Source organism: Lissotriton helveticus, chromosome 7 (genome assembly GCF_964261635.1).
Source record: "Lissotriton helveticus chromosome 7, aLisHel1.1, whole genome shotgun sequence".
NCBI lineage: Eukaryota > Metazoa > Chordata > Amphibia > Caudata > Salamandridae > Lissotriton > Lissotriton helveticus.
Window position 1 is genome coordinate 315,210,220 of NC_136068.1, and position 14,062 is coordinate 315,224,281.

Here is a 14,062-nt window from a genome sequence, read left to right on the forward strand (position 1 = left end):
GCAGAAGGCTGTCAAGAGCCAGGAGTCTGTTTGTTTGCAAAGCTAATTAACCTTCATGTCTTTCATCTACATGATTTATCATTTTCTTGCATGGATGCAGCTTTTAAACAGAAGGTCTCTATGGTCTCGTGGGTTAATGCTTGGTCTGCGTAGGATTTCATGAGCTCCAGGCATTTGAAGCCTTTGGAATCAGCCAGTTTGGAAAAGGAATATGCGCAGAATGACTGGCAAAGAAAAATTACTTTAATGGTGAAGCTAGTACTCTTCGTTGTGGTTCACCATATGGTACCTTTAGTCCTGGCTCTTCTGTCCTTCGCAGTACCTATTCATACAGATACTGTATGAAACAGAAAAGCTGCATGATAATTAGGCCAGATTGGTTGATGACTAATTAATTATTAGGGAGTGGAACCAATATACAAAAATTCTATTAGCTGATAAATGTGTAATAATGTTATGATACCTCAGTTTGACTAATGTTGCCTCGGGTATGATTTTAAAGTATATGAACAATTGCTTTTTGTAGTATCCTTGCATAGATCTGTGTTCTTGATGTCAGTTGAAATATTGTTTGCTCTTTCCTAGAACCGAAGTGACCAGCAATGTCAGCATCGATGGACAAGGGTTCTCAATCCAGATCTGGTGAAGGGACCATGGACCAAAGAAGAAGATCAAAAGGTGAAACTTTTTGTTTTGGCACCAAATCAAGCCTATGATTCATCTAGCTAAATCTGCATATTTCGTCTAGTTAATGATGATGAAACTTGGGGCCACAAGATAGTTAATGAATAACTTCTGCTGCTTCTGAAATTCCTGTAGCAGATATGCATGTTTCCATGGTTGCGTTTCAAAGTTTTTTTTTTAATACTTAAAAAAGAGAAGATATATTTCTATGTTGCAGCTATAGAATTCAGTGCATTTCCATATAAGTTTGTGAAGCTATCAGATGAACTAGAAGTGTAATGGCAGAGTATTTTGCTTGGGGTCCTCCACAATATGATCTTTTGCCAGCCCATGTTTTTTCTGATGTTGTTTTCCCCCTGCAACAGCTTTTCTTTCGTTGCATCGTCTGCCAGTCAGTAAGCTCCAAATGATTGTGGAGCCTTTATTCAAGTTTTTTTTTTATTTTTTGGTTCATGGGCCAAATCCTTTTCAGAGATTTGTGCTTTGTTACTGAATGGTGGTCCCTTTGTCAGGGATCAGATGTTCATTTATTTAAGAGGATTTTTTAGCTTCCTACAGTTTTCTCCTGCAATTTACCTTTTGGACCTGTATGTTTTTAGGTCTCGCGACCTATCGATGCGCATGCGGAGCGAGAATTCAAGTGGCGAAAATTCTCGTGAAACCACCAGCTTTTTGCTGGCGTTTTCATGCAGTTCATGTGAACCACGTGTTCAAACATGAACGCGCATCAGCCTCCCTCCATTTGCCACACAGCACATCAAAGGGCTTCGCCCAGCGTGTGCTCGCGGCTTCTCGGCTTCTCCTCCCATAATTACGCCGCACACAGCCTTCCTTGCATTTCTCCTCCCCCTCCCCAGCCAGCTTCCCCCAGGCCGTGTTCCCTCATCCCTCGCACCCCCTCCTCCTTCAGCTTGTTCAAACAACGTCCAAGAGTAAGGAAGAAGAGGCTCAGACATTTCTCAGTATATTATTTTTATTTTCAGCGTCAATAGCACTCACTAATGCGAGACATATTGCATTGCAGATGCGTGTTATGTTGCATGCCCATTATTGTTGTAATTTCAGAATCCTCATTCTCAAAGGACTGGTGTAAAAACGCTATGCCTATTTATTTCGGGCATGCTCACAAATTACACTCGTTTCAAAGATTACCGCCTCACCACTTATAAAATTCAGCAGCTGCCACTGTCCCGGGGCCGTTAATCCCTGTAATAACATTCCAGAACTGCTTCTTGGCAATAGTATATACATTTCTTAACTTGATCCTGTTCTCAATCTGTGTCCCCTTGCTTGTTTCTTGACCTGTTTTCCATACTTTCTTTGTCCGTGAGTTTTCTTTCTTTGATGACTAAGGTGTATTCATAGTTCCGCGTCCCAGTATTTATTTTGCACACATCTTTTCGCTTCTTCTCTTCCTCTTTCCCCTTTCCTGACGTTGATGCCGTTTCTCACAATGTATGCTTTCAAAAATGCTCTCAATGTTGGCATAGCATAGGGAACACCCCTATGGCACCAACTCCAGACTGCACAGCAAACAGAACCTCGAGCCGACCTAGCGCCGTACATTTCCACCTCATGGCACGTGATCGCAGTTTAGAGCAGTCAGAGCCTCCAATCTCAGCACCTCGACAGGAGGGACTCCATCCAGCTCTAGCTTTTACGACAACTACAGCAATCATACAGACACAATCAGCGGCTGAACTGGCTGACCCTCCAACAAGTCAGTGGAGCGCCTATCTGTGTTCTCCGATCTTAAACAAGCTGGACATCCTTCCGCAAGACATGGAAACCCTGATGCAGGGACTCAAGACCCCTTCCCCTCCCTCTGTTCTCAGCAAAAAAAGCCTGCCTCCAAGTCGTCTCCCAGGGGAACGGACAAGCCGCAAGGCTTTTTACAATGCCAGCCTGCACACTCTGGCCCCGACAATGGCACAAATGCTGGATGCACCAGAGTCCAACAATCGGGGAGCGACGCTCGCTTTGCTGCCCAGGAGCCATCTCCACAGCCGTCCACAGCTGTACAGTAGCCCCAGCAGCCTAACGGCAACACCCAACAGTCTAGCGCCTGTAGTGTATGCCACGTGGAATGAGCGTGTTTGCTCTTTGCATAGCGCTTAATACAGCCGTCTTCTAAGCACTGTAAACAATTGGTTATTTTTACTCAGTCCAGCAGCTTACATTCATGCATCTCTGGGGGAGCCACGCTGGCCTGCAGGTCACATCAGATGTCAGCAGCGGGTGCTGCGCCTTGAAGATAACCTTTGACGTGCCAACATCTTTGTGAATCCAGCAATATTTTAGCACTGGATCCCTCTGGGTTATTTTACCATTATTTCAGGGTCTGGGGGTGTCTCCCTAGCAGGTTTGTGTCCCAACATCCAAGTTGTTTGTAGATACAGTAAAGTACACAGACCCTTCCCCCGTGAAGCTCAATGATGTGACCCAAACGGACCAGTTCCCACTCATCACGGAAGTCAAGGAGTATTTTTGCATGTTGATCACTCTAGAATGATCCAAATTCCAAATGCATGCACACTTGCGGTTTAAATTGTTGACACTGAATTTATTTTCGTTTAGGCGATCGCTTTTCACAGGCTGCGTGAGCTCTTAACAAGATTGGCATTGTGTCTGACTACTGAGGTCGAATGCCTCTGCTTTCCCCCTGGGCGGTCAGAAACAAAGACGGTGGACATTTAAATGCTGCATAACTAAATAATTATAAGGTCCAACAAGCATTGGCATTGCCAATAGGTCTCGCTTGTGGGACCTTATAAGCATTTAGTTTTGCAGCACAATATCCTTGTTGCATAATCGGATATTGTGCTGCAAAACTAAATACTTCTAAGGTCCCACAAGCGAGACCTATTGGCAATGCCAATGCTTGTTTACTTTGCATGTGATCTAGGATGTGAGCAAATGATCACGTTTAGCCTTTTGTGATCCATATAAAATAGTATTCCTTTTGCTCTCTCTAGCCCCCATTGCAGTGGCATCGACATGAATTTGTGTTAAGCTACTGATTTTCAATAGGGGATGTCTTATAGTAATAGATATGTTGAATTGCAAACCGGAATGCATTCTGGGCATTGGTGTAGGCATGCCTACTAACTACTATAATATTCACCCTTCATGATGCCTCATCTACTGGAGCTATAAATCTAGCCTGTAACAAGAAAAATGGAAAGTTTACCTTACTATTGCTGAGGCGAATCCCTACTGCCTGTAGGATGAAAGCGGTAAGATCTTGTACACCCTATGGCCAGAATGTATGCTGCCCATGCCTTAACTTCCAAAGCTAAGATAGTTACTTAAAAAGGTTCACAGAAATAGTTGACCACTGATCTTGAATCCTTAGAACCTGGGGTGGTGGTAGAATGAGAAGGTTCTGACATGGGGCTGTTGATTCCAGAAATCAGAGTTAACTGCTAGGCTATTGTTTAGACTGTACAGCGCACCATTGGGCCAGGGCTCTTCCAGGTCCCTTCATCTGCATGTAGAACCAACAAGAAGAATTTTGGGCAACTATCCCTAAGTGGAATGGATTATTGTAATTCGCTCTGAAGGTTTAGATGCTACCCTGGATAGTGTTAAGCACTGGTGGAGATTTGCAATCTCTTTTACTCAAGTGGTAGCCTACAGACCCAAAATCATCCAGCATTTCCATACAGAAGCAGTCCGGAGCACTTTAAAGATTAGGCTAGCTGCACGGGACCATCCTCTTAACACCCTTGTGCTAACGCTCCGTAGTGAATTTTCTTAATATGTCACTATCCTCTAGATCACTTTTTACCATTTTAACAGAATTCGCTGCTAGCACATTGTACTGATTGTCAGATCAAGCTTAGGCTGCCCTTTCCAGCTCCAAATATAAGTATTGCAAATGAATGACAATGCAGGGTGGGACTTCACAACATCTTACGAACTTTTTCTCCAAATCCCTCCTCGTTGGTTGGCCAGCAACATTTTCTCTCAAACATTTTTTCTTTCTTTCATATTACGCCCTGTTTGATTAGTAAAGGCAACTCTTCACAATGTGTGATTCCTATTGTGGCCTGTTCCCACTGCAAGCCTGTATCGTTTTTAAGTACAATCCATATAATTCTCCAGGCTTATTTTGCAGGTCAAGATGCCTTGTGGAGGAACTTCTCTCCAGTTGTTCTTGTGCATCTTGCTTTTACACTAGGAAGTTCCATTGCCCTGAAAATCTAAAACTAGGAACTGGGCATGTTCTTACAGTTACCTACCTGTTCCTTTTTCATTGTCTTTGGTGGTAGCAAATCTACATTTAATGCATTGATTTCCTTCTGTCAATCAAACACATAATGCAATTAAAATGTTGATCTGATAGACTTCTAGCCTGCAGATTCGTTACCTTAGAATTATTCTCAGACGTCAGACTGAATCTGGAAAAGTATAGTGAGCAGTACCCCGTGTGCCCGTAAGTAGCGACGTTCGGCTCTACTTGGCGATGTTTGCGCCGGAAGTGACGTGCTTGGTGCCTATATAGGCAGTTCTTTTCTTTACGCGGCAGTCAAAGCAGATCTGTCGATTGGTACTCCTAGTCTTTTTTTGACTGACTTTTTTTTAGATTTTTTTTTAGATCTTTCTCCTGATGTGGCAGAGATGTCCACTAGGAAAACTGGCTTTAAGCCCTGCTGTGGCACTTACCGACAGATGTTGGTGACTGACCCGGATCTTGTTTGCCTCTGGAGCCTAGAGTGCAACCATGACACAAAGACATGCGTCAACTGCTGTGCAGTCCTCCCCAAGGTCTTGAGGGAGTGTTCCCTCAAGCTCCTTGTCGCTTGGCGTATGATGCCACAAAGGTCTCGATCCTGGTCGAGAGGGAGGTCCCTGGGTTGGTTGCAGAGCCACTTTTCTTTGTCTCAGTCAAATGTGTTTGTGCGAGTCCCACAATAAGAGACTAAGAAGTCAAAGAGGTCTTTGACTTTTCCTCATCTGTCGAAGTCCTCTGACGAGACAAGGGATTGTAGTCATTCAAGGCCTGGGCTGGCTTCGTCCCTCCCGGATTGTTCGGGAGCCAGAGCGATCCCTGCAAACACCGCAAATTCTATGAGGCCATGCACCTCCTATCTGGTGGTCCCTACTGATTCCCTGCCAGCAGACCAATCCAACAGTTCTGGCTGACCGCTGTGTTGCAGGCCAGCTAGGTTATGGGGATGACTCGTAAAACATTACCTTTGTTCTCCACAAGCGGTGCCCACTGGTTGCGGTGCAGACAACAGCGTCGGTGACCGTGTTGCAGGGAATACTAAGGCGGCAGTGTGAAGCGAGGTGGTGCGGAGTGTGATGCCCAAAGGTCCTAGTGCAAGCAGCGGCTCTGTGGCAGCGTCTGGCGTCGTAGTCTGTGCGAGCAGGGTTGCAATGCAAAGAGAGCTGTGGTCCTCTCTGGGGTGCCTGCAGGTCACGTAGCCTGCAGAGGCGTCGTTGACGGCGTCTGGTTACCTTTTTCATCTGTGGCAGCTGAAATATCCGGTTCCATAAGCCTGGACCCAGAAGATGTTGAAATCTTTGATTTCCCACAGGAGGCAAGCTCTACATCAAGCCCTTGGAGGTACTTAGAATGCGGAAAGAACAGTCAAGTCCTTTCCCTTCTTAAGACAGAAGCAGCAACTGCAGGCCAACTCAGCAAAGTACAGAGTAGTGGTAGTCTCTCCTCCCAGCTCTTCGTCCTGGCAGGTTCTTTAGTCCAGCAGTAATCTAAAGTTCTGGGCAAAATATTTATACCACATTTTCCTTCGAAGTTGGTAGTAACAAAGTTCCTCTGGCACACACAAACCAGTTCAGCCTGGCTCAGGCCAGGCTCACCACAGGAAGTGGAGACTGCTTCGTCAGAGGCAGTGACAGTCCATTCAGGTGGAAGCAACAACTCCTCCCACTACCCTAAATGCAGCCAGGTCTAGTCAGGCTGGCCATGAGTCACCCAGGAAAGGCTGAACACACCTCAATTCAACCCCCCCCACTTTGTGTCTGTCTACTGTGAATAGACATCCCCTGCTTCTGTCACTCTAAACCCAAACTGGGAATACACAAAAGGCAGAGCCACACAGGATGGTTAAGCAAGAAGATGCCCACTTTCTGAAAGTGGCATTTTCAAACTCATAATGTAAAAACTATCTGTACTAAATGATGTGTTTTAAAATTCTGAGTTTAGGAAGCCTAAGCTCCATTTCTCTATCTTGTCCCAATGGAAAGTTAAGCTTGTAAGATGTTACAAAGCAACTCCCATGTGAACCTATGAGACAGATAGCCTTTCAATAGTGAAAGACAAATTGCCCAGTATTTTACGATCAGAACATGTAACACACACCAGTACATGTCCTACCAGTACATGTCTTTCCTGGAAACCAATGAGCTATTGCGAAGCTCTCAAACTGGCTTCCGGCCAGGCCAGGGCACAGGCACCGCCCTTATAGCGGTTGTCGAAGAGGCAAGGTGCATCTTGGATTCAGGAGGATCAACTGTCGTGATCCTCCTGGATCGAAGTGCAGCTTTTGATACGGTGGACCACCGTATCCTAATTCAGCGCCTCATGAATATGGGAATTTCGGGCTCAGCCCTATCTTGTATGACATCTTTTTTAAACAACCGAACGTTCCAGGTTTGGGAAGGCAACGCTCGGTCCAACCCTATCCCTCTCCAGTGTGGTGTGCCGCAGGGCTCCTCGTTGAGCCCTACCTTGTTCAACGTTTATATGTCCCCACTGGAAGATGTGGTTATTCCTTTTGGGATCAAAGTAGTCACCTATGCGGACGACACCCAACTAGTCGTCTCACTCACCCAAGTGGATCAGTGTCCCGAAAATTTCCACGCTTGTCTTTCCGAAATACATGCCTGGATGAGTAAATCTCTACTTAAATTGAACGGAGCCAAGAGCTTATTCTCTTAGGACATAAGTTGCCATCTCTAGCCGATTCCATCTGGCATGCCTGTCTGGGGGCTCTTCCCTCCCCAAAAAATGAAATTAAAAGTCTAAGGGTCTGGCTCGAACAGGACCTCTCATTCAGAGCTCAAGCCAAAAAAAACGGCCGGCATATGCTTTGGCCTACTTCGCTCAGCTCGAAAAATTCTCCCCCCTACTACCGCCCCACTCGAGAAAGCTTCTCATCCAAGGGTTGTCCTCTCAAGGATGGACTACAGTAATGCCCTTCTCTTGGGCGCTCCAGAAGCTACCATTAACATTCTCCAACGCGTCCAAAACACTGCAGCCAGGCTGCTCACTGGCTTGTCTGCCAGGTCTTCAGCCAGACCTGCTCTGAGATCCCTCCACTGGTTGCCAATACGTGAGGGGATAAAGTTCAAATCCTTGTGCATTGTCCACAAGTCCCTACAGGGCAAGGGACCCCCATCCTGAGAAGTTTAGATCCTCCCTACAAGGCCAATAGGGCCCTCCGCTCACGGGCACCTCGCCAACGTTCCCAGAGTAAAGAGGGCTCGAACAGGAGGACGTTGATTCTCTGTTAATGCGGCGATTCTGTGGAACGCACTTCCTTTCACGATTCGAACCGAACCCAGCTACCTGAGGTTTCGTAAGCTTCTCAAAACCCTCCTATTTCCCCAGGATTCCTAAATTAGTATTCCTCTCTCAGTAATCTCTGCTCTATAGCGCTGGGACGCTCTCGGGTATCCATGCGCTTTATAAATCTCTTCATTTAATTTAATTTTCATTTCCTACCCTCCTCATACACTGCACCCTGCCTAAGGGAGTATCTTGGGCCTATTTAAGGGATGTCTTACTTGTAAGAAAATGGTCGGTTAGGGCCCGACAAGGTCAACATGGCAGTTAAAACTGCGCGCAGACACTGCAGTGGCAGGTCTGAGAGCTCTCTGAAAGGCTCCTTGTATGGGTGACGCAGTCAGTGCTGCAAACCCACTAGCCGCATTTGATTTACAGGCCCTGGACGCGCACAGTGCACTGTACTAGGGACTTACTAGTAAATCAAATATCCCAATCATGGAAAACAAATCATAACAATTTTACATGGAGAGCATATGCAGTTTAGCACTGAATAGCAGTGGTAAAGTGCCCAGAGTCTTAAAACCAACGAAAAATACTTCAACTGGAGGGCAAAATTTCTGGGAGTACACCCGCTGAAAAAGGCAAGTCTAACAGGGAGGGGCCACTGGATCCTGAATAATATCAGCGCCTAGACCCTCAACATGGACTGGTGTGAGGAATTGGCAAACACTAGTGGACTGGAAACGTCCCAATATACTGGCATGGGATCTCCTCCTATCGTGGCTACAGAGGAAGGAGCTTCTTTTTCTGTGGTGGTTAAAAGCGTGGCTGAGGTCCTGGACCTTAGCCTACCCTCAGTGGCAGTCAAGACTAACATCTTGACAGATGTGCTTCGGCTGGTAGGGAACCCCTCCAAACCTCTTCTCCCATTTAATGAAGCCCTTATGGACATCTTGCTAGAGATCTGGTCCAAGCCCTGCACAGGGGCTCCTGTGAACAGGACCATTGCCCACCGCCTGCTACCCGCCCCAGGGGACCTTAATATCCTTATGCAACACCCTACCCTGAAGAGCTTGGTGGTCCTAGCCTTCACTTCCTGTGTAAATACTGGTGCTTTCCCTACCATCCCATGGATCGGGAATCCAAGAGGCTGGACACCCTAAACTAGAAAATGTTTTCTTCCACCATTCTGGCACTGCAATCCGTGAACACAGGGGGCCTGTTTGGCAGTTAATCCCATGCACTGTGGGATTCGGTGCTGCCCATAATCCTGGAGAAGGCCTGGGCCATAGTCTCTCAAGCTATGGCAGATTGGGTGCCTGTTTGGCAGTTAATCCCATGCACTGTGGGATTCGGTGCTGTCCATAGTCCTGGAGAAGGCCTGGGCCATAGTCTCTCAAGCTATGGCAGATTGGATCGATGCAGCCAAGTTCATGGTCCAATATGGGCTGGACACAACCGACCCCATAGTCCTGGAGAAGGCCTGGGCCATAGTCTCTCAAGCTATGGCAGATTGGATCGATGCAGCCAAGTTCATGGTCCAATATGGGCTGGACACAACCTGACCCCAGAAGTCGACCGCTACTTTCTGATGCCCAAAAAAGATTGAGCCCTTCACCCTATCCAAGATGTGCGCCCTCTCAATTTCCTCCTCAAAAAAGAGGAATTCAAAATACTTAAGCTCTCTCAATTCCGATCTTCCTTGGACTCGGGAGACTGCATGGTAGCGCTGGACTACCAGATTTTCACATTCCCGTCCTGCCTGCCCACAGAAGTTAACTATGGTTCATGTGGGCCACAAGCACCTTCAGTTCGGCTTGCTTCCTTCTGGTCTTAAGAGCGCCTCTCGGGTATTTACAAAGGTGATGGCCGTGGTTGCAGCTTATCTGCGGGAATCAGGGGTACCAGTCTTTCCCTATCTCGATGACTGGTTGTTGAATGTGGGCTTGCCCCAGAAAGTTGTCTCCTACCTTCAGACTACGGTGGACCTCCTGCCCTTGCCGGGGTTCACTATCAATGTGCCGAAGTCACACCAGACTCCCTCTCAGATGCTTCCTTTCAACATAGCTGTTCAGGACCTGGTGCGGTTTCTGGCTTATCCTCCTGAATGGAAAGTCCAGGGTTATTCAGGGTACTTTCCTGAGTTTTGGTTACACTGACTCTGAGGCTGTTGGGCCTCATGGCCCCCTCCATCCTGCTTGAGACTTAAGCCTACTTGCATATGCGTACTCTTCAGAGGGACCTGCAGTTCCAGTGGGCGCAGCAATAGGTCAATCTTTCCTACAAGTTCCAGACCTCAGAGGGAACTGCAAAAGATCTGTAGCGGAGGTTAATGACCTTAATTGGGTCAGCGGCAGAGCCTCCACCTTCCGCAACCAGATCTGACCGTGATGACAGATACGTAACTCCTCGGATGAGGCGGCCATCTGGGAGAGGTGGAGATTAGGATCCTCTGGTCTCTGGCAAAATCTGTACTTCACATCACCCTACTGGAACTCTGGGCAATCGGCTGACATTGAAAGCCTTTCTACCCTCTATCAAGGGAAGGCTAGTTTAAGTGTTCACGGACAATACCACCACCATGTAGTAATGCAACAAACAGCGCGGGTTGGGGTCCTCTGAGTAAATAATCTCGTCTTGCCGATCGGGTCTTTGTCAAAAGAGGACGAGGGCAGAAAGAAAAAAGCCCCATATAGGAAAGAAAACCAAGATACAGAGGAAAAGAAAAGTTCACCATATCTAAGAATACCGGCCAACAATCAAAGAAATTGGCTCTGCAGGCATAAAGATAGTTTTATTCGCCAGGTTTCGAATAGAGTAATGCTTTATGATTCACCGCTAAAATTTAAATGGTGACCGTTGAGAATCAGTATTGTTCGAAGGGACTCTCTATTTGAATATATATTTATTGCTTTTAACACTTTGTAGTTTCAAACAAACCAGCCGCACACCACCGAAACGCTGCATCAACTACTTATGATATATAATTTTAGCATTTGTATAAGTGAGATATTTTTGTTTACCGTTGCCCTTGAATATATTGTGATATTGCTTGCCGTTGACTCATGGAATAATAAATAATTAAATGGTTTTGACTTGATGAAAATTAATAGTTTAACCAGAACCCCCCCCCCCCCCCCCCCCCCCCACCAAAAGGTTTTTATATATAAATGATGTCGTTTAGATTTGGAATTGTTTGTCAGTATCTTATTCTATGATGTTATTGAATACTTGTTAGAAGCTATTGCTTTGTGATACTTTACAGTCCAAGGATTTCATTATTATAATAAAGGACAGATATCTTTACAGCGCACAGGTTTCAGTGTATGGATGTTTGAATGGTAATTTTGTGTATGTTTACTCTTCCCTTGAAATAAGGGAGTCAATTGGTTGTCAATTCTAAGGTAAGGAACCTGGCTAGATAGTCCCAACCAGACAAGGCGTCACTGAAGGTAAGTAACTTGATCTTTTAGCACTATTGTTTGCTCTAAACCAATTGACAATAAACCACTTGCCACTGCCTCTGAAGCCCATTATATATGTACATGGGATACTTGAGTGTGCACCAAGCTATAAGTAGCATAGTGCTAAGAATAGAATGCTACTTGGATCCTCCCCAACCCAAAATGTATCTCTCTTCAACCATGAAATCTGTGCCACAATTAACTGCTATGTCCCAGATGTCTTCCATATAAAAGCTACCTCACAACCTTGTTGATGCACAGGCTAATTTTAAAATTGGACAGTGGAGGCCGTAAAACACCCAGGTTCTTTAAGACACAGATTATATGCATAATTTTTTTTCTAGCTTAGCATCTTCGGTACTAGTTTGATGCTTCCATGATAGAACTACAGAAAGCAATGATGTATAAGTATTAGCTGTGTATTGCGTGCTGGTTGTTGTTTGAAGTAGTTGCTAGGTATAGTAATAGACCAAAGTCCATTTTTTGTCCTACCTGTTCATACTTGCAGCTCCTTTGTAGTTGAGAGGTTGTTTTTATGCCTGCTCGTTCTGAAACGGATGATGGCTATGACCTGGGAAGGTGAATGTGGGCGGAACTTAATGACCTGGCTGTCTTGCTGCCTGTGGTTTTGCCCATTATATGATGGGTGTTTTCATATGCCTGCAATGGAGATCACCTGGTGATTTCATGTGCTTTCAATGGAGATGGCCTGGTGATAAGTGCATCGAGGTTACCACAACGGATCAATACTTTTTTTGCAGCGTGAATCTTTCTGGATTCACTATGCTGTGCATTATTCCGCGGTCTTGTGGTTGGGTCCGGATTCGTAGTCTTTTCTTTTTTTTTTTTTTTTCTTTTTTTTTTTTTCTCTTAGCCCAGGTGGGCGTCGGCGTAACACCCCCTTGGGTGTATTTCCGGTGACGTCGGCATGCTTCCTGCGGAAGCTCCCACTCTTGGGCGCCATCTTCAGATTCTTTTTTTCCGCGGTCGGGTCTGGATCGTTCCCGTTTGGGCTCCAGACATTTTTGGAGAAAGAAGAAAGAAAATACAGAAAAGACGAGAAGAAGTCATCTGAGGACTACAGGGGACTTCATCGACGAAAAACCAGCAAGGAGAATGCGTTTTTCATCGAGATCCTCGACGACCGTCGACGAACACTCGACCAGGGAGGCCCTGGACGCTCGATGATGGACAACACGCCGTTCAAGTTCTGCCGTAACTGCCACCACAAGTACGCGCAGAAGGACCAGCACCCGGTATGCAACCTTTGCCTACCGGTGAACCTCGAAAGCGGAGACTGCAACGCCTGTTCCGCCTTCGCCCCGAAGACCCTTCGTGTGAGAGAGAGGCAGAGGGTAGCACACGCCACCCTGCAGGGGAAGGCCCCGACTCCGTCACTCTACGAGCTGGGGATGTCCTCCGAGGAAGAAGACAACGCTGCCGCCGAAGACGACAGCTACACGGTCGTAGAGACCGATTACACGAAGACTTCTGACAAGGTAGGAGACTCTTCGGCCCCCAAGAACCCGAGAGACTCTGAGTCTAGAAAAATCGAGGGCAAGACCCCGAAAGCGCCGACGCCAAAAAAGGCGGCGTCCGCGACTACTTCCAGGCCCAGCGGATCCTCCGTGAAGGAGTCCCCGGCGCCGAGAGCTGCTGATCAGCAGAAAACGTCGAAAATCGTCCCCGAAAAGGATCGATCGACGCCGAGGGAGAAAGACCCAAAACTGACGACGACGACCAGAGACCCAAAATCCGGTTCGATGTCGAAAACTTCGACACCGAAAGGCACGGCGACGAGCCATCTGCCGAAAAGATGGCCGACCCATCCGACGCGGAACACGCGGCCGAGATGGAGAAGAAGAGAAGGCGCCTCGAGGCAGAAATGGAGAACATCATGCAGCGGAAGAAAGATTTCGACGCAAAGATGAAAGCCTTCACGATCCCTCACAAGACCAAGCCACCGGTGGTGGAGGCGGTCGAGGAGGAAGATGAGATAGCCGAAGTCGCCGAGGAACAAGACCAGGACGTCGAGGTGATCGACGACCAGGAGTACGAACACCCCTACGATAGTTACAACTATGGGGAGGAAGAGGAAAGCAGGACGGACGCAGAGTCGGCACCCTCTGACCTACAGGAGGTAGATTACATAGATGTCGACACCGACAGCCTGGAGGAGGTGGTCGACACTTACCCTTCGAGGCCCTCGCCGCCGGACGACATCGGGGCCTACAACTCGGTGATGCAATCTGCCGCAGCAGCTTTCAAACTCAAGCTCGACGAAGAGAAGCAAAAAGCAGACTTCCTTCTAGAAACATTGCTCCCAACACAAACGAGGAGCCAATTCCTTCCAATGCTCGAAAGCGTCTTGGCTCAGGGGAAGGAAGCATTCAGGGAGCCCGCAACATGCAAGGCAGTAACTCCCAGAACTGAG

General features: G+C 46.9%; 1 protein-coding gene across 6 annotated transcripts in view; it reads left to right on the forward strand.

Annotated features, from left to right (window-relative positions):
- MYBL2 (MYB proto-oncogene like 2) overlaps positions 1-14,062 on the forward strand; it is a 230,784-nt gene that overhangs the window by 110,833 nt on the left and 105,889 nt on the right. For all 6 annotated transcript variants that reach the window (XM_078652136.1, XM_078652134.1, XM_078652139.1 and 3 more), the window contains one exon: positions 586-678. In XM_078652136.1, the coding sequence (XP_078508262.1) occupies positions 586-678 (93 nt within the window). The remainder of the gene's footprint in view (positions 1-585; positions 679-14,062) is intronic.